The 23,029-nt window shown below is 61.6% G+C and overlaps 3 protein-coding genes across 31 annotated transcripts in view; all 3 read left to right on the top strand.

Moving 5' to 3' along the window:
- FAM193B (family with sequence similarity 193 member B) overlaps positions 1-8,202 on the top strand; it is a 32,815-nt gene extending 24,613 nt beyond the window's left edge. For 22 of the 24 annotated variants that reach the window (XR_016235585.1, XM_051843659.3, XM_051843663.3 and 19 more), the window contains 4 exons: positions 4,123-5,137; positions 5,290-5,365; positions 6,163-6,260; positions 7,811-8,202. Coding sequence is in view for 21 of the 24 variants with exons in the window: in XM_051843659.3 (XP_051699619.1) it covers positions 4,123-5,137; positions 5,290-5,365; positions 6,163-6,259 (1,188 nt within the window). In the remaining 3 variants the exon portion in view is untranslated. The remainder of the gene's footprint in view (positions 1-4,122; positions 5,138-5,289; positions 5,366-6,162; positions 6,261-7,810) is intronic. The other 2 variants (XR_016235584.1, XR_016235583.1) reach the window with 2 other exon arrangements.
- Positions 8,203-9,743: 1,541 nt separating this feature from the next.
- On the top strand, positions 9,744-14,258 carry DDX41 (DEAD-box helicase 41). The gene is made up of 17 exons (XM_051843680.3): positions 9,744-9,778; positions 9,876-9,986; positions 10,199-10,358; positions 10,438-10,512; positions 10,589-10,649; positions 10,751-10,887; positions 11,182-11,254; positions 11,357-11,510; positions 11,589-11,725; positions 12,358-12,520; positions 12,645-12,776; positions 12,933-13,004; positions 13,113-13,209; positions 13,332-13,481; positions 13,574-13,645; positions 13,761-13,871; positions 13,952-14,258. The coding sequence occupies exons 1-17, from the start codon at positions 9,752-9,754 to the stop codon at positions 14,086-14,088; spliced, it is 1,869 nt and encodes a 622-aa protein (XP_051699640.1). The 5' UTR covers positions 9,744-9,751; the 3' UTR covers positions 14,089-14,258.
- Positions 14,259-15,249: 991 nt separating this feature from the next.
- DOK3 (docking protein 3) lies at positions 15,250-21,735 on the top strand. Of its 6 annotated transcripts, none has more exons than XM_089335143.1 (6): positions 15,250-15,403; positions 15,838-16,126; positions 16,854-17,159; positions 19,337-19,436; positions 19,536-19,708; positions 19,842-21,735. In XM_089335143.1, the coding sequence occupies exons 2-6, from the start codon at positions 16,061-16,063 to the stop codon at positions 20,526-20,528; spliced, it is 1,332 nt and encodes a 443-aa protein (XP_089191269.1). In that variant the 5' UTR covers positions 15,250-15,403; positions 15,838-16,060; the 3' UTR covers positions 20,529-21,735. The 6 variants fall into 6 exon arrangements, with proteins under 6 accessions (XP_089191269.1, XP_069932576.1, XP_008253697.2 ...); XM_070076475.2 differs by having other exon boundaries at positions 15,251-15,403; positions 15,937-16,126; XM_008255475.5 differs by having other exon boundaries at positions 15,251-15,403; positions 15,834-16,126.
- Positions 21,736-23,029: the final 1,294 nt, after the last annotated feature.

The raw sequence follows: 23,029 nt of genomic DNA, 5'->3' as shown, positions 1-23,029 counted from the left end.
CCCCATTGTCTTCTTCCCAGGCTAACCTAGCATGCACTCGTTCCAAATGAGTGAGTACTGGCAAGACTGCAAGCAAAGGAACCCATGGCTCACCGTCTTCCCATTGGCCCTTCTGCCACACCCACTCGGAAAACCTGCAGCCTGGGTCCCTTCTCCACCTTGAGGAAAGCGCATTCGGGAATCTGTGGTGCCAGCCATGTGGTCTCCCACTGGCCTGTGCCGGACACTGCCTGGCTGGCCTCATGTTGCTCCCAAGTCTCCTTGCTCTCCCATCCGTGTCTGTCAACACAGCCTCTCTCTCAAACCTCCAGGCCTTCCCTACCCCCCATCTTAGATTTTGGCAAATAGCCTCACTTCATATGTCAACAAAGAAAAAAAGCCATTGGGTAGACATTCTCTTAAGAGCTTCTTCTCCTGTCTGTAGACTTTGTTCTCTGTGGTGAGAGAAGTCATCCTTGGCACACCCAGCCCCCACTCCGCTTCCCGCCAGACCCACAGGCCTTTCCGCCTCCTCCGCTGTCTGCTCGGGGCTCCGGCCTCTCCTGGTGGTTCCTGCCTCCTTTTTTTTTTCTTTCTTTCTTTCTTTTTTTTTTTTTTTTTTTTTTTTTTTTTGACAGGCAGAGTTAGACAGTGAGTGGTGAGTGAGAGAGAGACAGAGAGAAAGGTCTTCCTTCCGTTGGTTTAGCCCCCAAATGGCCCCCCAATCCAAAGCCAGGAGCCAGGTGCTTCCTCCTGGTCTCCCGTATGGGTGCAGGGCCCAAGTACTTGGGCCATCCTCCACTGCACTCCCGGGCCACAGCAGAGAGCTGGACTGGAAGAGGAGCAACCAGGACAGAATCCGGCGCCCTAACCGGGACTAGAACCCAGGGTGCTGGCGCCGCAGGCGGAGGATTAGCCAAGTGAGCCGTGGCGCTAGCCATCCTGACTCCTTTTCTGAGTGCAAACTCCCTCAAGCTTCTAACTCTCCCAGCCCCATTCCCAGTCTCTTTTGTTCTCTCACAGCCACATTTTTTTTCTTTAAAAGATTTTTTTTTTAATTTATTGGAAAGGCAGAATTACAGAGAGAGGAGGAGAGGCAGGGAAAGAGATCTTCCATCTGCTGGTTCGCTCCCCAAATGGCCACAACCTCTGGGACTGAGCCAGGCCGAAGCCAGGAGCCAGGAGCTTCTTCCAGGTCTCCTGTGTGGGTGGCAGGTTGGGCCCTCCTCCTCTGCCTTCCCAGGCACCTTAGCAGGGAGCTGGATTGGAAGTGGAGCAGCCGGGTCTCAAAGCAGTGCCCGTATGGGATACCAGCCTTGCAGGTGGAAGCTTAACATGCTACGTCACAGCCACATTTCCTATAAAAACAACCTTTTAATTCACCTCTTTACCTCCCCTCTTGTCCTCTCACAGCAAAGTGCTCTGCACCTCCAGCCCTACACACAGCTGCCAAGTCCAAATGACACTCCATCTTGTTTGTCCCCTAAACCACCTTCAGCTTCTCACAGTTACCCTTTCCACCTCCATCCTCAGCCCTGCAGGGCCAGGGAAGTGGGCGTGCTGTCCTCTTCAGATTTCTCCCTTGCCTCTGGCTGCTGTTCAGCCTCCTCCTGGGGGGGGCTCTACCTCCCTCTGGAGGGTGTCTCCCTGGGGAAGAGAAATGCTCCAGTCTGTGGCTCACGTTGGCACAGTTTCCTGCTGTAACCGGGCACCTGCTCGCGGATGCCCCACAGGCACCTCAGACTCGCACATTCCACACTGACTTGTCGCCTGATAAGGAAGAGGCATGCTGTTCTTCCTCTGTTGTCTGTCCAGCTACCGGCACCACTGTGCTGGGCACCGGAAGCAGAGCCCCGGGTGCCGTGCTGGGGCATGCAGCGTAGGGCAGCGGGCCTTGGACTTGGACCTCAGTTTGAAGGCTAGCTCTGCCACACTTGCTGTATGACCTTGGGCAAATCCCTTCACCTCTAAGCCTTGGTTTCATCGTCCATGAAATGAGAATGGCAGTAGAACCCGAGTCATGGTGGTTGTGAGGATGAGAGGAGTGGTGTTGGGGCAGAGCACCTGACACACGAGAGTGCTCGGGTTAGTGGGAGCTACTAGAGCAGCCACAGGGGTTAGCGGTGCCGATTTCCTAATTCGTTCTCCCAACCCTGCTGCCTCCCCAAGGAGCTCACACCTATCCTTTCTCTCCCCTGCTGCCACTTCAAAGGCCTCAGTGGCCACACATTGCCCTGGGGTCACACCTCAGGCCTCCGTAACCTGTGGCCGCAGAGCTCTTCCTGGTCCTGCCCCTGCCTAGCTAGCCCAGCCTCTCCTTTCTGACCTTCTCTGCCCTACCCAGCTGCACGGGCTCCAGGAAGTGCTCACTGGCTGGAATAGGAGCACTTCCTCTAGGTTCCCAGCAGGTCCTGTGCCTTCTTCCCTGTAGCACTTGTCACCGTCATGAGTTTTGCTGCCTGTTGGCATGTCTGTCTCCCCCAGCAGACTAGTCCCGGGGGGCAGAGATGTGTATCCTGTGTGGCTGAGCCCCCAGAGCCAACCCTGTCTCTCAGAGGTGATGGTTCAGTAACTGGTGGTCACTCGGGACTGGAAGCCCTAGGAACTTCTGAAGGTCAGACCTAGGGGTCCTGTCATGACTCTGCCACTGCTGACCACGGAACCCTGAGCCAGTTCCTTCCTCTCTGCTGAGCCAGGGTTCATCATCTGTAAGTGGGGGAGCGTTATGTATCAGGACAGGTATAAGGACTGCGGGGCCCAGCATGTGGGAAGTGCCAGGCTCACAGCGGGCAGGAGATATGTGTTTCAGTGCTTTCTGTCTCTTGCCACCAAAGCATATGTGCCCTGCCCCCTGCCCGCCACTCCCTCCATCCCGGTTCTTTTCAGCAAGATTGCTTTCCTGAAATGAGCTTTTGTACAGAGCCCCAGCCTACAACTGTGCTGGTGCTGGGGAGGAGTGGAGCAGATGGCCCGGGTCCCTCGTCTGTGCCCATGGCTGAGCTGCTTCTGGCTGAGCCCCCTCTGCCGGGGCACAGCACTCATGTAGGGGAAAGGGCTTGCCCCATGCTCTCAGCCATCCTCAGAGCCCCCCGCAGGGAGAGCTGCTTCTCTCTGCTGAGTTACAAAGGGAGAAAGGTTCCCAGAGAACAAGTGATTTGTCCAAGGTCCCCCGGGGACAGCTAACCTTGGTTTGTTGTACAGCCAGTGTTCAGAAGAGATGAGAGACTGCTGGGGCATGGGCTCACTTGCTTGGCGCTGACTCTGAGGTGGAGGCAAGCCGCCTTTTCTGTCCCTCCGTTCCCAGACCATCTGGAACCTGTGGTGGGAGTCATCATCCACCACCTCCTTCCCGAGGGTGTGACACCTGTCCGTCTCCTGGAGTGCCCTGCACTTGGGCAGAAGGGTGGCGGTGGCTTGGAGCCCACAGACGAACTGTGATCCTGCCCCTCCAAGCCTCCTGGTCTTTACTCGAGTGGAGGGGCCGCTTCTTCACATCTAGCTGTGAGGGCTCCATGTGGCCTCTGTGCTACGCCATTGGACACACCGTAGGCGTGGCCTTGGTCACCTGAGGCCAACCAAGGGGAGTGACCTTTGTACAGGCTAGGTGCCCTCTTGGCCAACACCCAGACCCAGCTTTGGGCCACCTGCATTTGCAGCCGCCAGAGCAGTCTCATCTGCGGTGACAGCCTCACTGCCCCCATCCTCCTTCTGAGACCCTCAGGATGCCCTGGCTTCGATCCCTGACCCCCTGCACAATTGGAGGGAATGCCCCGGTAGACGTGTTCCTACTTTAGGCTTCCCTCCTGGATGGTTGAGAGATCTCTGAGGCCCAACAAGGGAGCAAGGGCACTGTCGAAGTTCACCCAGGCTCAGGCCCGGCAGGAAGTACCCCTTGCATCCTCACCCACTCGGGCTGGGCCTGACCCGGGGTCCTGGTGAACAAGCTGTGACAATCCTGGCCTCTGTGGGTGTGCCCATGCCTCCACCCAGCATGTGGAGCTGCCCTTCATCCTCACTCCTACAGGGTGGCACACAAACCAGGATCAGGACGTCTTGTCTCCAGCAAGTTGGCAGCAGAGCCGGCTCCAGGCTGCTGTGGCAGGTGTCACAGGCACCTGCTGAGACTGCCTCTTGTGTTGGCAGGAAAAGGAGAAGGCCCAGTTGGCAGCAGAAGCTCTGAAGCAGGCGAGTCGTGTTTCTGGAAGCCGGGAACCGAAGCCTGCCAGGGAGAGGCTATTGGAGTGGCCCGAGCAGGACCTGGATCAGGTCAACAGCTTCCTGAGCAGCCGGCTGCAGGATATCAAGAACACTGTCAAGGACTCCATCCGTGCCAGCCTCAGTGCGTGTGAGCTCGGCAAGGACAACAACGGTTTCCCTAACGAGGGGGCTGTTGAGCCTGAGCCCCAGAGTCTAACCCCCTTGAACCTCAGTGGCTCCTCGGAGCAACGGCCTGACATCAACCTTGACCTATCCCCCTTGACTTTGGGCTCCCCCCAGAACCACACGTTACAAGCTCCAGGCGAGCCAGCCCCACCATGGGCAGAAATGAGAGGCCCACACCCACCCTGGACAGAGGTGAGGGGCCCTCCTCCTGGTATCAGCCCCGAGAACGGGCTGGTAAGGAGACTCAGCACCGTGCCCAACCTGTCCCGGGTCATCTGGGTCAAGACGCCCAAGCCAGGCAACCCCGAGGAGCTGAGCCCAAAGGAGCTCCCCACCTGCAAGCAGGAGCTGCCTGAGCCTGTGGTCACAGGTGGGAAGCCGCGGAAGGGCAAGAGACAGGGCAGTCAGGCCAAGAAGTGTGAGGTGAGCATAGCCCCCCGAGCCCCAGCCAACCTAGAGGCCCCCAGTGCCAAGGGCCAGGCCCCTGGCCCCAGGCAGCCAAGCAAGGGCCCAGAACCTCCCAAGGTGGGCGGCTGTGCTGAGGCTGGAGAGGGGAGCCGGGGGAGCAGGCCAGGACCAGGCTGGGCCAGCAGCCCCAAAACTGAGAAGGAGAAGGGCAGCTCCTGGCGGAACTGGCCCGGTGAGGCCAAGGCACGGCCTCCAGAGCAGGAGTCTGTGCAGCCCCCAGGCCCAGCAAGGCCGCAGAGCTTGCCCCAGGGCAAGGGCCGCAGCCGCCGGAGCCGCCACAAGCAGGAGAAGTCGGCCTCCTCCTTGGGTGAGTGCAGCAGGAACCGAGTGGCTGACCCCCCCACCCCAGCCAGGCCGTGGGGTGGAGGGTAGTCCTGGTGTGTGGGCAGCGCTGCCCCCAGAGCATGACCCCAGAGGCCCGGCCATGGGCACTGAGCCCCCCTGGCTGTGTCTTCCTAGACGACGTGTTCCTGCCCAAGGACACAGATGGGGTGGAGATGGACGAGACGGACCGCGAGGTGGAGTACTTCAAGAGGTACATGTGCCCCCCACCTGCTCCTGCTCCCCACCCCCGCCCTAGGTCCCGCCCACCCTGGAGCTTGGTGCTGGGCCACTGAGCTCAGGAAGGCCTGCTTCCTCAGCGCTGGCCCTGCCGCTCCTCCAGTCCCTCCTCCAGCTGGCCTGTCGCTGGGGTCCTGGGGGGCCACTTGGCAGGGTGGGCATGTGGGAGGATGCCAGGGATAGGCAGGAGATGTGGCAGGCCCCCAAACCAGGGCTTTCTCCAGCTTGATTCATTTTTACTTACCGCGCTGTGCCTGTGCTAAACTCAGGACAGTCTACATGGGGCGAGAGATCCAGACTGACAGCCCAGAGACGGAAGCTCTTAGGAGCTGTGGGGTGGGGGGTTGGAAGGAGGACTCTTAAACCACGCTGAAGGTAGGGTAGGCCAGGAGGCCGGCCTAGGAGGGCGATGACCAAGCTGGAACCTAAAAAGTAGGAACTGAGCAGGTAAAATGGAAAGGTGTTTGTGACAGCAGGACCAGTGTGTCTGAAGTTTTGAGGGTCAGGAAGGCACAGCCTGCTTCCAATACAGCTAGAGTAAACCCTGAGTGGAGGAGGGGACTTGCATCCCACGGCAGTTATCCGTTCCCCATGGTTTGTGGACAGTGGTTGCTAGGGCATGGCCGGAGAGCGCCCAGGCCCACCTGCCCTGCAAGCCAGAGGGAGTGTGGAGCTGGCCTGGTGGCTTAGTGAGGACACATATGGGGTCTAGCAGAGGGTTCTGGTGAGGAAGGGAGGGCCCCTCTGAATGGTATCTTCCAAACCCAACAGGTTCTGTTTGGATTCTGCAAAGCAAACGCGTCAAAAAGTTGCTGTGAACTGGACCAACTTTAGCCTCAAGAAACCCACTCCGAGCACAGCACAGTGAGGTAGAGCCTGTACACCTCTCCTTGCGGGCCACTGCCTCTGTGGCCCCACCTGCTGTACTCTGATCTCCCGTGGGGCACGGGAAGTGGGCTTTGGGCTTAGCAGCCCTGGCCCCATGCACCACAGCGACTGCACTCTGGCTACGGCCTGCTGGCCGTCCTGTGGCCGTCCTGTGGCCTCTCACTGAAGGCCCTGTCCTCCATCACGCTCCCTGGCCAGGCCCTCCCTGAGCTTTCTTGCGCATGCTCTGAAGGGCCCCTTCCCGCACAGCTGCTCCTGGAGCATCAGCACTGGGGCTCAGCCTCTCTCACCTGCTGCTGCCCAAAGTTCCCAGACCGCGGTAGGCCCCCTGGGGCCACACCGCCCCTGCGCCATCGGGCTCAGGGCTGAGTGCTGCTCACATGGCCTGGCTCTGCTGCAGGCTACCAATTTGCTTAGCTGAAGCAGTGTGAGAGGCGGTCAGCAGGGCCGACAAGCAAGCGAGGTCCTGTAGGCCACTAAAGCGTGGAGGGCCCAGTCGGAGCTTCACAACAGGACCCGTTCAAGAGGAAAGCAGTAGCTGAGCCGCTTTCGTGAAGAAGAGACCCAGCCCCCAGGTGGCCCTGACCTCCCAGCCACCCGTGTGGGTCCTTTTGTCTGCGGTATGCAGAGTCAGATGACATTCTGGAAACGGAAGACTGGAGAGGGCACCGTACATTAGGCAAGGGCACCTGGCCAGCAGGCCTTGGTGCAGGGCCCGGGGCTGGCTGGCAACTGCACGGCTGCCCTCAAGGCAGTGGGAGGCTGGGGCAGGTGGACTGAGTTCAGGGACAGCACTCACAACGACCTCAAGGATGTCCCTACCCCTTCTCCACTAGGGCCAGCTCAGCCTTAGCTCCTGCAGCACGCTGTGCTGCCCGGAAGTCAGGACCATCTCCCGCAGACTCCCCTCGGCCCTCTGTTCCGAGCGGGCTGGGCTCCCTGATTTTTTGCCAACCCAACATCCACACCCCAAGGCACATCTTCTGGTGCCAAGATGCACCCCCACCTCACGTGCACACTAGGCAGGAGTAGATCCTGCGCACTTCACCTGTTGTCCTTGTGAGAGAGAGAGAGTCGCACCTCCTGCAGCCTAATTCCACTGTCCTCTGGGAAGTCACGGGCAGCCGTCTTCTCCCACTCGGTCCTCTTGGCCTTTCCCTCCTGTCCTCCGTTCCAAGACTAAAGAAGTCCCCCCTCCCCTCCAGGAAACACTGTCCTTTCACCCCCCCTCCAGGCGAGACACGGAGCCCTGCCGTGTGCCCACAGGGCTGCCGGACCCGACGCTGGCCAGCCAGCCCAGCTATGCCCGCGGGAGGACAGGTGCTGGAGGCTGTGCCGTCACGCAGTCCTGGCTGGGACTCCCCAGGGACTGCCCCACACGTGACCAGAACCCCGGGCCAGGGGCTCTGTTCACTCACAGGGTCTTAAGCTACATCCTCTGCTGGGGTGGTCCCATGAATCAGCCTTTGCAGCCAGCTGTTCGTGGGAGGCTGGGACCACCCTGTGATCCTACTCGTTTGTTCCTTCCCAGGCGCTCGGGGCTGAGCTGCTGCAGGGTGTCCCAAGACCCCGACTGCCAGCTGAGGTCTGGGGTTTCTCCCTCCACATCCCCCACCCACCTGCCGAAGACCCTTCCTGCTGCCGCCGTCCTGGACCAACCAAAAGCTGAACGGATGCTGTGCTGTGCTGGGGGCCCTCAGGACCTCGGCGGAGCCACTTCCTGGTGCTACGCAGCCTCCACACTCAGAGCCCAGGGACTGGGCTGGCCTGGGGCGGGGGCTGATGGTACTGCTGGCCCGACACTGCTTTCTGTTTCCATTTTGTTTTTGTTTTTGTTTGTTTTTATCTTTTTTTTTTAATTCTTTACTTTTGATACTGTGAAGATCTTTCATGCTGAAAGATAAAGCAACATTTGGACACGGAGTTGGTGTGTTAGTGATTCGCTGGGCTGGGTAGGGAGTGGGGTGAGGAGGGCGGTCATCTGCAGCCCTGGCCTCTCCCAGTCCTCACTCCATCCTCTTACCCATTTTATGCTAAGATGGGAACGTGAACTCGGGCTGGCCGCCGAGGGCTGAGCATGGGTGTCAGTGCCTTTGCCTTGGGTTGGGAGGGCTGCGGTGGGGCCGCCCCTTCCCTGCCGTCTCAGCCCCCTCTCTGCAAGCTTGGTGAGTCGGAGGCTTTGGACTCGCCTCTGTGCAGCTGGAAGCCGGAGAGGCCTTTGTGGACCGTGTGGCTGTGCCTGGGTGATTGGGGGAGACGAAGCTTGATTTCCCCATCGGAATAGGAATGCAGCCTAGGGATCTGACAGCTAAGGCGGTAACGAGCCCTCTGTCGTTGAGGCGAACTAGCTCATCCTCTCCAAGGATGCCTCACACACTTGTTTCCTACTCCTTGCCACCAGGGTGGTTTTCTCTGAGGCCAGCTCAGCTCGGGCTTCTGTGGGGACCATGTTGCCTGGAGCCCGTGCCCACAGTCTAAGGGCCCTGGGAGGGCCTCCTCTAGGACAGGGACACAGCGCCGACCCTGCGGCCACTTTCCTGTGAAACCTCCGTGTTCCTGAGCCGTGTTCCTCGCCTTTGCGCTTGCGCCAGGCTCCTGCCCTACGTGGAATCGGCACCACTCCGATTCAGAAGGTGCAGGTTTGAGGGAGCAGCCCGCAGCAGCACAGAGGCAGACTGCCGGGCCCCGGCATCGGGACAAGCGGAGTCCAGGGCTCCAGACCCTGGCGACCCCTCCCATCCCACCGGAGAGGCCCTCGTACTGTGAGAGCTCCGGGAATCCGCTTTCCCTGCCTTCGTGGGCCTCGTCTTCCCTACAGTATTGCGTCTCGGCCTCGAGACCGCACTGCCGGGCGCTCACCACACAGGCGCCCAGGTCGGCGCGGAGCGGCCCACTCGTTCCTCAGAGGCCCGAGGCTCTGGCCTTCGCGCGTGCCCAGCCCACGGCCTCCTGGTCCCCGAGCTCCGCGGCAGCGCGGGCAGTAGTCGTTCTCTCGCGTACACAGCTTCGCCAGTACCGGGGGTGAACCGGTGGGGTCGCCCGGGAAGCCCCGCCCGCCCCGCCGGGATCCCACTGGGATCCCGACGCTCGCCTCGTCCTCCAGCGCCCGGCCGCTAGGCGGCCTCACGTCGGCAGGGACTGCCGATGACGTCGGGCGCCGGGCGCGGCCGGACGCCGAGCTGCGGAGCCGCGGTCTGCACTTCCACCCGCGCAGGCTTCCAAGCTGCCAGTGTCCCACAATGCCTTGCATGGCACTTTCGCCCTTAGCCCCACCCCCCGCGACAGCCGCTCAGTCTGCCACAGGAGTCAACGCCGTGCCTCACAGCAGCCTCAGTAGAGGAAATTTGTCCCTCGGCGAGACCCGTCACGCCGAAGTCGTTGCTAGGCGCCGACTCCGCTTCTTCACATCTGATTGGATCTCACTCGAGGCAGAGGCGTGGTCCGGCTGTGGCGCGCATGCGGGCAGCAAAGGATGGAGGAGTCGGAACCAGAGCGGAAGGTGGGACTGGGGCTGCGGAGCGCGCGGGCGGGGCGCGGGAGTGGAGGTCGGGGTGGGGTTGGCGACGGCCCGGGGCCTGACTAGTGCGTGTGTGCAGCGGGCTCGCGCCGACGAGGCGAATGCTGGAGGCAGCCATTCCGAGGTGGAGGATGACGGCGACGAGGACTACGTACCCTATGTGCCGCTGCGACAGCGCCGGCAGCTACTGGTGAGGGGGCGTGAGCACCCGGTCTTGGTGGGTGGGGGTGGCCCCTGCCTGCGGGTGTAGGGGGAGTGAGCGTCAGTACACGGGAGCATGGCTCTCGGGCGAACAGGGACCTGATATGGGGCAGGCCAGCTCTGTGCCTGGGGCCGTGGGACCCTGGGCCCGACACCCCACTCCGCCGTGGGCTCGACTCTCATGGGTCTTGGTGGACTCAGCTCCAGAAGCTGCTGCAACGAAGGCGCAAGGGAGCCGCGGAGGAGGAGCAGCAGGACAGCGGCAGCGAGCCCCGGGGAGATGAGGACGACATCCCACTGGGCCCACAGTCCAACGTCAGCCTCCTGGATCAGCACCAGCACCTCAAGGAGAAGGCTGAAGGTGGGCCAGGGGGAGGCGGGAAGCCGAGCCCGAGCCCCTGGGTTGGCGTCTGGCCAACATCCTTTGTTCCTTTCCTTAGCTCGCAAGGAATCCGCCAAGGAGAAGCAGCTGAAGGAAGAAGAGAAAATTCTAGAGAGCGTGGCTGAGGGCCGAGGTATGGCGGCAGGCAGGGCAGCGAAGAGGTGGGTGGGATCCCGGGAGCTGGCCCTGAGCCTCGTGTGTTCCCTCAGCACTGATGTCAGTGAAGGAGATGGCCAAAGGTATCACGTACGACGACCCAATCAAGACCAGGTGTGTCTGTGTGCCAGCCCCGATGTAGCATGGGTGCGGCGAGAGGTGCGGGACCGCCCACCTGAGGCCCACTGCGCCTGAGCCCTGCCTCTCACCCTCAGCTGGACGCCACCCCGTTACGTGCTGAACATGTCTGAAGAGCGCCATGACCGTGTGCGGAGGAAGTACCACATCCTGGTGGAGGGGGACGGGATCCCGCCGCCCATCAAGAGCTTCAAGGAGATGAAGTTTCCCGCAGGTGCTTGGTGGCGGGGAAGATCCCCCATCTGATGGGCAGCCTGGGAGTCCGCTGTCTCGGCACAGGATGCTGCCTTCCGGTGGGGGTGGAGGGATTTGGGATACGGGTCTCTTGAGGCCCCTCCTGTGCAAGTTTATCGCCCTGTGCCCTCGCTGCACTGCAGTGGGGGAGTAACTTTGGGTGTGGACCTAGGAGGGAATCCCAGCTCCACCTAGCTAACAGGCCTTGGACCAGGGGTGGGGACTCGGATGAAGACTTGTGCCACAGGAACGAAGCCTGGGTTGTCTTCCACAGCCATCCTGAGGGGCCTGAAGAAGAAGGGCATCCATCACCCCACGCCTATCCAGATCCAGGGCATCCCCACCATGTGAGTGCGCGCCGTGGCCCTGAGGCCTGCCAAGGCGGCGGGGAGGAGCTGGATGTCTGCGCCACCTGCTGACCCTTACCCAGGCACTGTCCTCTCCCACAGCCTCTCCGGCCGTGACATGATAGGCATCGCCTTCACGGGTTCAGGCAAGACGCTGGTCTTCACCTTGCCCGTCATCATGTTCTGCCTGGAGCAAGAGAAGAGGTTACCCTTCTCCAAGCGCGAGGGGCCCTATGGACTCATCATCTGCCCCTCTGTGAGCTAGGCGGGGCTGGGGGGCGGGGCCGAGACCAGAGCCACCTCCCGGCGCCAACCTTTGCCGTCATGCCCACAGCGGGAGCTGGCCCGGCAGACCCACGGCATTCTGGAGTATTACTGCCGCCTGCTGCAAGAGGACAGCTCGCCTCTGCTACGCTGTGCCCTCTGCATCGGGGGCATGTCCGTCAAGGAGCAGATGGAGACCATCCGGCAGTGAGGACCCAGGCCCTGAGGACACCCAGTCTCATGGGGTGGTTGGTTGGGACAGAGCGATGTAGCCATCACTGTGGGAGTGCAGTGGATGGAGGGGCCCATCCTGCCACGTGAGAGCAGGAAACCAGTGAAGACCCTGCAGGAAAAGTCATCTTTGAATTTTGAAGGGGGCAGCGCATCCAGAGAAGTCGGGGTCATTCCGTGGGGCCAGTCAGGGGAGCCGAGGCACTGCTAGCAGGGCTGGATCCCTTCCCACACAAATGAGACGTCGCCACCTGCTCCGGACCAGGCGCGGAGGCCACAGGCAGGCCGGACGTGCCCAAGGAAGACGCAGGCACAGATGGAAGGAAGTGTGACCTGGAACGTGAGCCCCTTGAGGGCGGCCAGAGAGGGATTCGGGACAGCCTGCAGGGCAGAGGGGTTTCCAGGAGAGGGGAGGAGGAGGTATTTGCCAGGCGGTAGCTAGAGGCTGCAGCCCTTTCTTCACCAGACGTGTGTCCATAGGGCAGCACGGCAGCTCGACAAGGGATAGGCCAGGAGATGCGGGAAGGGGGCGTAGGACAGGCCAGAGGCGAATGTGGCCTCTTGGTGGGTGACGGACACCTGCACTCGGTTCTCTCCCTGGTCCCCAGTGGCGTGCACATGATGGTGGCCACACCCGGGCGCCTCATGGATCTACTGCAGAAAAAGATGGTGAGCCTGGACATCTGCCGCTACCTGGCCCTAGACGAAGCCGACCGCATGATTGACATGGGCTTTGAGGGGGACATCCGCACCATCTTCTCCTACTTCAAGGTGCCTGTCCCTGCTGGGCAAGGGCGCCCCTGTCCCCTGCTGTCCGCACACACGCTGAGCCCTGCCCCGCCCCCACTCCGCCTCTGCTTCCCCAGAGCCCACACCCCCCCCACCCCCTCCTCAGGGCCAGCGACAGACGCTGCTCTTCAGTGCCACCATGCCCAAGAAGATCCAGAACTTTGCCAAAAGCGCACTGGTGAAGCCAGTCACCATCAACGTGGGCCGTGCAGGGGCCGCCAGCCTGGACGTCATCCAGGTGGGTAGGGCCCCCACCCCCACCCGCAGCCCCAGCTGGGAGTATGCCTGGTGGCACTGAGGGTTTCCACTGGGAGCTCCTGGCCTTTGGGGGCCAGGGTGTGGCAGGGCCACGGTCAAGAGCCCAGCCCAGGATCAGCTGACCCTGTGGTGGCAGGAGGTGGAATACGTGAAGGAAGAGGCCAAGATGGTGTACCTGCTCGAGTGCCTGCAGAAGACGCCCCCGCCTGTGAGTGCCCAGGGCAGGCTGGGGCCCGCCCCAGGACGCGGGAGCAAGGGCAGTAGGGACAGCAACTGGGCAGGGTCAGCCCTTGACGGGAGTGGCCTTCCTGGACAGGTGCTCATCTTCGCAGAGAAGAAGGCCGACGTGGACGCCATCCACGAGTACCTGCTGCTCAAAGGGGTCGAGGCTGTGGCCATCCACGGGGGCAAAGGTCAGGGTGGCACATGCATGGGCACAGACCCTCACCTAATCCCCTGCCCTGCCTGGCCAGCCAACTCGCTGCTATGCCCCAGATTCCTCCCGTGGCTCTGACAGCTCCAACCCACCCCCCAGACCAGGAGGAGCGCACCAAGGCCATTGAGGCCTTCCGGGAGGGCAAGAAGGACGTCCTCGTGGCCACAGATGTGGCCTCCAAGGGCTTGGACTTCCCCGCCATCCAGCACGTCATCAATTACGACATGCCTGAGGAGATTGAAAACTACGGTGGGGACCGGGGGCTGGGGGCAGCCCTGGCAGGGGAGAGGCCAGGCCCTGGGCTCAGGGCAGTGGGCCAGAGACGCCATTTCTCTCCACAGTGCACCGGATTGGCCGCACTGGGCGTTCAGGAAACACAGGTATCGCCACCACCTTCATCAACAAGGCCTGTGGTGAGTCTGTCTCCAGAGCCGCCTCAGCCCTGCCCCGGGCCCTCTCCCTGTGGCCACTCAGGTTCTGGCCGCGGGGCCCAGAGTGGGGCCTGAGGATTTCCCCTCGCGCCCGCAGATGAGTCAGTGCTGATGGACCTCAAAGCCCTGCTGCTGGAGGCCAAGCAGAAGGTGCCGCCCGTCCTGCAGGTGCTGCACTGCGGAGACGAGTCCATGCTGGACATCGGAGGTGACTGGCAGGGAACCCAGAAACAGCCGGCAGGGGGCCCCGAGGGCCGGGACCCCACTGACCTTCCCCTGCACCCTCAGGGGAGCGCGGCTGTGCCTTCTGCGGGGGCCTCGGCCATCGGATCACCGACTGCCCCAAGCTCGAGGCCATGCAGACCAAGCAGGTCAGCAACATCGGCCGCAAGGACTACCTGGCCCACAGCTCCATGGACTTCTGAGCCGACTGCGTGCCCACCTTCTCTGCGAGAGGCCTCGGGGCCCCGGGCTCCAGCCCCCAAACAAGAAGCCAGCATCAGCCCGGCGGGCCTGGGCCGCTCCCTGTGCCCCCAGAGTTACTATTTTTGTTCCTCTTCACCCCAGCCGCCATTAAAGCGCAAGTTGTCATTTCTTCCCCAGCCTGTTTCTGTGTTTCACCTGGTGTAGGACCTTGGGCCTTGCGCAGGTCTCATCCTCCGACTCCCAGAAGCCCTCAGGCGAGGTGTGAGCCCCTTGAAAGGCCTCAGGCAGACTCCCCGCTGGGGGCTCAGGGTGTCTCAGGGCCAGGCCACATTGGTAGGCCGCAGGGCAATGGCTGGGTTCCGTGGTCTCCCTGGCAGTTTGTCAATCACCCCCGACCCCCATCAGCCTCACTCTTCCTGTAAGTTGCTCCCAGGGCTTCACCCCCCCCCCCCCCCCCCCGGGAAGCTACCCATTTGGAAACCCTCAGCTCCATTTGCCAAGGAGGCATCTGATGGCCCAGGAATGCTTTCAGACCAAAAAAGTGCCCCGGCGCTGCCCCGTGCCCAGTGCTCTGTTGGCCTCGGCACCCAGGCGAGCCAGGCAGAGGACTGCTTGGGCTGCGCTCAGCTGAGCGGGGGAGACTCACAGAAGCGTGAGCATCGCAAGGCCGCTGGCCGGAGAGCCAGGACTTTGGCGAGAGGAGAGCAGACAAGCGGCGCCAGCCGGGCTGGGTTTCACCCGGTTCCCTAGTGCCAGGTTTTCTGTTCGCAAGGCCGCATGCTGATCCCAGCAGGACAGCTGTTGCTCAAGCCCTGTTTGTCACTTGGTGTGTGGCCTCGGGCAAGTTACTTAATTTCCCCGAGCCTTGGCTTCCTCATGGCTGAAACGGCCACGAGGGTGTGAAGGGCCTGGAGTCGGGCTGGCGGAGCTCAGTACTGCCCGGGCTCCTGTGGGCACACAGCCAGGTGGCCAGGACCTTCGAAACTGTGTCCTGGCTGAGTACACGACCCCAGGATGGCGTTCCTCAGCCTGGTTACAACATTCTTTCCCCTTGGTGACAGCCACACAGACCCAATATTGGCCACCAAGAAAGCAAGATGGAAAAAAAAAAAAAGGCACCCTGGGCAGGAAGCCACACTTAAAAAGTTCACGTGACCGCTTCTGGGGGCCACTGGGGACTACCACGCACGCCCATGTGGCTGGAGCCGCTCAGGTCTGGGTGCCTGAAGTGCCGGGTGGATACTATGACATCCTTTGTGTGCTGTCAAGACAGCAGGGAGTGATCAGGGAAGGCCTCCAGGAAGAAGCGGCAGGGTGAGCGATGATGCCCTGGGGGAGCTGGCTGGTGGGGGGGTGCAGCTGAGGGAGGTGGAGGTGGGACACTTGGCTGGCCAAGAGCTAGGCCGAAGGAGGGAGGTCAGGGTGAGTTGGGGCTGCTGGAGGCAGGCAGGCCCAGGTCACAGAGCAGAGCCATGGGGAGCTGCCGGGGCTGGCTGTGGGCAGGGCTGTGAGGAGCCAGGGGCTAGGCTGCACTGTGTACTTCAGAGAAGCAGAGCAGGACCCAGTATTTGTAGCAAGAGCCTTGGGGTGAGGGTAGGGCTGTGCCCTAGCTGGGGGAGGGTCAGAGCTGATGACTCAGGGGCACCAGCACCAGCACCAGCCTGTGGTCAGACGCTCACATGGAGCTGACCCAGGTGCGGCACAGGGGTCACTGCCTGAAGGTGATCTGAGGCTCCTTTGCCAGGCAGATGGAGGCACCTTGGGTCAGCCAGGACGCCCAGGGAGAAACGCGTGCGGCCCCTCAGCCCTTAACCGAAGGCTGGACTCCCCTCCCCCCCGGTCTGCAGCTGCTTCTCTGGACAGAGGGAGGGGAAGTGGCCAGAAGGGGAAGTGTGAAGAGTTCCTGTCCAGCCTGTCGCCTGTCACCAGTCTCCTCGGGTCTTGGGAGCAGCCCGTGGTCCGGCTGTGGCCATGGAGTCGCCAGAGACCCCGGTGAAAGACGGCCTCCTGTACCTGCAGCACGTCAAGTTTGGCAAGGTGCGACCCTGGCCGCCAGGCGGCCGCCCGGGACCAGTGGAGCCGGAGACCTCAGCCTGTGCCCCAGCCCCGCACCAGAGCTCTGGGAGGGAGGCCGGGTGGGGGAGTGGATGGAACCGGGGTCTTGGCCTGAGAGTGCTGCCTCTCTTAGGGATGGGGGAGCCATGCGTGGGGAAGGGTCTAGAACCAAACTCCTGCACAGAGGCAAAGCCTCGTGGCCACCTGAGCCACCTGGTAGGGGCCCTAGGGTCCCTGGAGGGCCGGGGGCTGAGCTGGGGGAGACCCTCGAGGTGGAGTCCCACCTGCAGAAGGGGCCCCCCTCCTTACAGCAGGCCCTGCACCCGGGCTGCTGCCCAAGCAGATAAACGGTTGCTTCCTTTGCTCGAGGCTATTTGCATGTTTCCATCCTGAAGCTGGGGCCTCCCCTCAACCCCAGCCCATGGCCCAGGTGTCCTTGCTTTGGTTGAGGTAGGGAGAAACTGACACCAGGGCAGGGTCAGGTGGCCTGCCCTGAGAATCCATGGCAGGGGGATAGGCATTTGAGGGACATGCGTGCACCCAGATACTTATGGAGGTCATAACAGGGGGCGGAGGGGAGGAGGAGGAGAGCCCTACTCAGCCTAGTCCTTGCAAGGCCTCCTTCCTGGTGCTCCCAGGGGAGGCAGAGGCAGCCTGGGTAGCCAGGAACGTTTGCTGAGCTGAGCCTCTCTCCACGCCTCTCCCACAGAAGTCCTGGCGAAAGGTATGGGCCCTGCTGTACGCGGGCAGCTCGTCAGGCGTGGCTCGACTGGAGAGCTGGGAGGTCCGGGACGGGGGTCTGGGGCTGACATGCGACAGGGCCACAGGACCCAGCCGGCGAGGGGAGCGCCGGGTCATCCGCCTGGCTGACTGTGTGTCCGTGCTGCCCGCCGATGGCGAGAGCTGCCCCCGGGATACTGGGGCCTTCCTGCTCACCACCACCGAGCGAAGCCACCTGCTGGCAGCGCAGCACCGCCAGGCGTGGATGGCCCCCATCTGCCAGCTGGCCTTCCCGGTGAGTGTGGGCAGGTGGACGCGTGCTCCGGGGGCGGGGGCGGGGGCGCTGGCTGGGGCCACCTCATCCCACATAGCCTGTCACTCAGCAAACACGTGAACAGCAAGGTTGGGAAGCAGCCCGGAAGCTGTACAGCGACCCTCAGCTGGAAGATAAAGAAGTGTAAGGTGGCGTTGGAGTTGCCAGGGGAATGCCAGGCAGGCCCCCTGGAGGAGGGGACGGTGGACCTGAGTGCTTACTGACCAGTCACCAGGCGAAGGTCTGTGCGTAAGAAAACAGCATGAGCAAAGGCCCTGAGGCAGGGGAGAAAATAATGTGTTCAAGGGCCAAGAAAGCAGGCTGGTGTGGTGAGAGGGTGAGGACTGGGGAGGAGAGTGGGAGGGGCCAGGCAGAGACTGGTGGGAGCCAATGAAGACCCCACATGTGGCCAGGTGCAGCTTGGGATTTTATTCCACGTGAAAGAAGCCTGGGAGAGTGTAAGCCAGACTATGAGCGTTGTAAAAGAATATAGGGCCCGTGGTGGTTCCCCAGAAAGCTAAATGTAGAGAGACCAGAAGACTCAGCCATCCCAGCCCCAGGTGCAGACCCGAGGTGTTCCCACAAGGCTCCCGCATGAATGCTCACAGCAGCAGGCCCACAACCCCCAAGTGGCTGTCAGCTGCCAAACACAAGGGTCTGTGCACACAAGGGGGTGGATATTGTGTGAGCATGGGAAGGAAGGTGGTCAGGACATGTGCTACAGCACGGATCAGCCCTGGACACACACCCGTCCACGTGGAGCATAGCTTACAGACCGTAGGGGCAGAACACAGAGCCATGGCTGCCAGCAGGGGGGAGTGGATGGGCCCAGGGTTCCCACTGGGTGATGAAGACGTACTGCAACTGGAGGATGACGATGCAACTGCATGACTACTGAAAACCACTGGATTATACACGCTAGTTATCATGGTAAACCCGTGTGGTTTGGTTTCTTTCTTTATTTTATTTTTTTTTTTTTTGTAAGATTGATTTATTTTGAAAGTCAGTTATAGAGAGGGAGAGACAGAGAAACTTTTCATCTACTGGTTCACTCCCTAAATGGCCAAAACGGTCAGAGCTGGGCCAGGCCAAAGCCAGGAGCCTAGAACTCCTACGTGGAAGACAGGAACCCAAGCACTTGGGCCCATTTTCCTGCTGCCTTCCCAGGCACGTTAGCAGGGAGCTGGATCCAAAGTGGGGCAGCCAGGACCAGAATTGGTGCTCTGATTAGGATGCCAGCATTGCAGGCAGCAGCTCGCCCACAAGGCCAGCCCAAGGTTTTGTATATTTTATTTATTTATTTATTTTTTAAGAAAATGAACAGAAACAAGGAGACCTATGAGGAAGCTGTTGCCCTTGACCCTGGCCATGCTCTTTGGGCCAAAGTGGTCATGGTGGAGGTGCTGGGAGTGAGAAACAGTTGGAAGGACACGCTCAAGGCCTAGGGCATTCAAGGTTAAGGGCGGCCTGTGGACAGTGTGGGAGCCTTGCTCCCTGGCCAGCTCCCACCCACGTTCCACATCTAAACTTATGACCCCCCCCCTTTTTAAAGATTTATTTATTTATTTGAAAGTCAGAGTTACACAGAGAGAGAGAGAGAGAGGTCTTCCATCAGCTGGTTCACTCCCCAGATGGCCGCAATGGCCGGAGCTGCACCGATCCGAAGCCAGGAGCCAGGAGCTCCCTCCAGGTCTCCCACATGGGTGCAGGGGCCCAAGGATTTGGGCCATCTTCTACTGCTTTCCCAGGCCATAGCAGAGAGCTAGATCGGAAGTGGAGCAGCCAGATCTTGAACCGGCACCCGTAGAGGATGCCGGCGCTTCAGGCCAGGGCGTTAACTTGCTGCACCACAGCGCTGGCCCCAAACTTCTGCCCCTTGGATGCACCAAGACATCAGGGCCCCAAGGGCTGGCCCAGTCCCTAGCTAAGCGCCTGCACCTCTCACCCACTGGATGTAGCTCTTTAGCCCAGCTCACCACCCTCAAGGGGGAGCCCCATGGAAACAGCTCAGAGGGTGCCTGGGGTCACCCAGCATATGGGGGGCAGCACTGGGATGGCACCTAGGTCCTTGGATGCCCTTGCTTGTCAGGATACTGACCTTGGAAGCACAGGGGAGGAGCGGGGGTGGATGCTGACCTCTGACCTACATGGTCCCCCAGGGCACAGCGGAGCCTTCCTCGGGACCAGGGGAGCTTGCGTCACCTAAGAGAGGCAATATCCCCATGGAGGAAAACTCCATCTACTCCTCCTGGCAAGAAGGTAAGCCAAGGCAGGGGAGGCCAGGGCGGCGTGAGCCCTGGCACGTGCAGGGCTGGTGCTCTGGAGGACTGACAGGGTGCCCTGGCCGCCTGCCTGCAGTGGATGAGTTCCCAGTGGTGGTGCAGAGAGGCGAGGCTGCCATGCGCTGCCAGCTACAGGGCCCCTACGTCCTGGTGCTGGGCCAAGACGCCATCCAGCTAAAGGGCTCTTCCGGTGCCCAGGCCCTCTACAGCTGGCCCTACCACTTCCTGCGCAAGTTTGGCTCTGACAAGGTGAGTTGTGGGCACGGGAGACGGGGCAGGGGGTGGCCACCCTCCCCACCCCCTGCCGTGGGAACCTGCAGCCAAGGGTAAGGGGTGGCCAGTGCCCGGCCGCTGACCCCCTGCTCTTGTCGCCTGCACCCAGGATGTGTTCTCCTTCGAGGCCGGGCGCCGCTGTGACTCCGGGGAGGGACTTTTCGCCTTCACCAGCCCTCGCGCTCCTGACCTGGGTAAGGCTGTGGCTGCTGCCATCGCCCGCCAGCGGGAGAGGCTACCTGAGTTGGCTGGGCCCCGGCCCTGCCCCCTGCCGCGGGCCACCTCCTTGCCCTCCCTGGATGCCCCAGGAGAGCTCCAGGAGGTCCTGCCAGGGCCCAGGCCGCCCACCTCCAGGAGGGCACACAGGGCCGACCCCGGGCCCCAGAGCCTCCCACTGCTGCTGGGCCCTGAGCCCGATGAGCCGGCCTCCAGGCTGTATGCCTCCGTGTGCAAGCGGGCCAGCGGGCCCTCGGATACCACGGAGCACCTCTACGAGAACATTTGCTTGCTGGACGCCAGCCCTGGGCTGCCCGATGCAGGCCCCAAGTCCCTGGAGGGCAGTGGTGGCTGCAGCCCCTCAGCCAGCTCCATCTACCACAACAGCGAAGACCTGAGCTGGCCCAGCCCGGCCCCGGACGTGAGTCTGGAGACCCAGTACCGCCGGCTGCTGGAGCTGGAACTGGACGAGGCCGGGGGCCCCGGCCGCCCTGGGGCTCAGGCGGGCTTCAAGGCCAAGTTAGTGATGCTGCTGAGTCGGGAGCGGAGGAAGGGCCCTGCCCCCTGTGACCGGCCCTGAGCGGACACACCCCCACAGTCACTCTGGCCTGCCTGCAGGGACCAGGCAGGGGCACCTGGGAAGCGACTCACCCCTGCCCTTCCTGCCCCTCATTCAGTGAACACAGTCTCTGATGAAGCTCGCTGGGGCCGGCTCCCCTGGCTTCCGCCTCGTAGCCTGCAGTCCAGCCACCCTCACTTCAGCTTCCTGGTTGCCTTTCATGGGTTGCCACGGGCACACAGACCCTCTTGTTCACTGTGGCAAACGCTGGTAGCGCCCTGGGGACAAGGTGAGCTGGGCCTGACCTCTGCTGCCAATGGCTCAGATGTACCCGAGCAGCCGGGCAGGGTGCAGACAGGGCCCCATGTGGCAGGAATGACAGGACAGCCAGGTGGGGCCCTCAGCAGGGGGTGGGCAGGGTTGGCAATGAGCAGGCTGTCCAGGCTGAGGATGGCATGCATGGGCCAGAGCCAATGAGGACTGGACACAGAGGTGCTCTGGGGCAGAGGGGAGAGAGGCAGACAGGAGGGTCTGCGCCTAGCCCTGCAGCCTACTAGGTCTCATCCTTGGGTGAGGAGCATGGATAGACTCAGGAAGCAGCTATGGGGAGGCTGAATTTGTGGGCATGAAACGGGCGATCAGGAAGCCCAAACTGGGGAGAAGTTGGAAAAAGCTTAAATCAGGACACGCAGGGCGGGTTAAGCCCCTGCTGGGGACCACGGCATCCCTTGTCACAGCAGAGTCCCAGTGGCCCTGCTCTCACCCACCTCTCTGCTAACAGCCTGGGAAAGAGCAGAGGATGGCCCAAGGGCTTGGGTCCCTGCCACCCACCTGGGAGACTCAGATGGAGTTCCTGGTTCTTGTCTTTGGCCTGGCCCAGACATGGCTGCTGTGGGCATTTGGAGAGTAAGCCAGGGCCTGCAGTGCCGGCATCCCATGTGGCTGCCGGTTCGAGTCTCCGCTGCTGCACTTCCAATCCAGCTCTCTGCTATGGCCTGGGAAAGCAGTAGACAATAGCCCAAGTCCTTGGGCCCCTGCACCCGTACGGGAGCTCCTGGCTCCTGGCCTCGGATCAGCACAGCTCTGGCTGTTGTGGCCAACTGGGGAGTAAACCAGCGGATGGAAGACCTCTCTTTCTCTCTCTCTCTGCCTCTCCTTCTCTCTCTATGTGACTCTGACTTTCAAATAAATAAATCTTAAAAAAAAAAAAAAGTTATGACACCCAAAACACTTGTTCCTTGCTGCAATTCAACTCACAGACTTTGGGGGGACCCTCAGGGCTCAGCTTCCTCAAGTGTAAATTACATATTAGGTCTGTTCCTTTAGGGAGTCTTACTGCACGCCCACCTGTGCCAACGGTGTAGCCCGCTAATAGCTCTCCCCAAACGGCACCTTCACTGCTGGGACGGCCATCTTCACGACTCCTCCCGCTGCGTCCTCTCCGCCCCCATCACCTGCAGTGCCCCTCGCTGCTTTCCCGGGAGGCCCCTTGCATGGGTCCACCCTTGTCCCGCTTGGCTCCTGGGCTCCACCCCTCGTGCGCTGTCCTTACGTGGACTTGCCTTGCGGGCAGAGCCCGGTCTCCTCCGCGCCTGCGTGCTGGCCTCGGCGCACAGCCCCCGGGTGCGGGGGGGGGGGCGGGGGGCGGGGGAGAGCGTGTGAGCGGGATGGCCACGCCCCCTCCCACACGGGCTGGCCCTCCGTGCTTCCCAGGGACCCTTGGCTCCGGCTGGCAGCTTCTCTCCACCCAGAGACTTCTGCGTTTTCTCCTCTCCACCCTCGCCCTCTCTACCTGTCCGTGATGGCCTCCCACCACACCTGGACGTCCGCCCCCTGCCCGTCCCCCTGCACGCTCTGATCCCAGCTCCTCTCACCTCCCTCTCCCGGCCCCTTCCCCACCCGCACACAGGTGGGACGAGCCTTCCCTGGCCTCACGTGCCGCCCCCCAGCTGCCTCCCCTTTCCGGTCCTCTGATTGCCTTGTTCCCCAGGACGACAGCATCTTAAGTGCTGGGCTAAATGCCTGCCCTGGAAATGGTTGTAGAAGGCTCATGCCTGCGCCCACACCCAGGGACTCTCAGTACATCAGCTGGGTAGGAGGAGCCTGCGCATCAGCGCTTAGATTTTGATTTCTCAAAAATCAAAATGCGGGTGAGTGCACCCAAAATTGAAAGCCACGGTCTTCAGGCTTCACAGATCATCTTAATGCTGACGGCTCCCAAAGGCCTAGCTTCAGCACGGGCCTCTCCCCAGAGTGCAACGGTATACTGGACACCCGGACATCTAAAAGGCATCTCCAGCTGTAATGTGTGAGGTGGGGGTGGGGGCTTCCTGCAATACTCCCTCTCTGTGCTGCGGAATAATGTCCACGGGGAGGCAGCTTTCTGCCTCATGCATGCAAATCCTTCCTGACGGGTAAAATCTCACAGTAAGTTAAGGCTAAGAGCTCCTGGTCAGGGTGGCTGCAGCAGGGACCTCCATCATGCCTGGCGGCAGGTCTGAGCCCAGTGCTCACTCTGACCC

The sequence above is a fragment of the Oryctolagus cuniculus genome, chromosome 6 (genome assembly GCF_051225735.1).
Source record: "Oryctolagus cuniculus isolate XC-2025 breed Fujian yellow rabbit chromosome 6, ASM5122573v1, whole genome shotgun sequence".
Lineage (NCBI taxonomy): Eukaryota > Metazoa > Chordata > Mammalia > Lagomorpha > Leporidae > Oryctolagus > Oryctolagus cuniculus.
The sequence above is the reverse complement of the archived record's forward strand: the minus strand, read 5'-3'. Positions and strand labels throughout refer to the sequence as shown.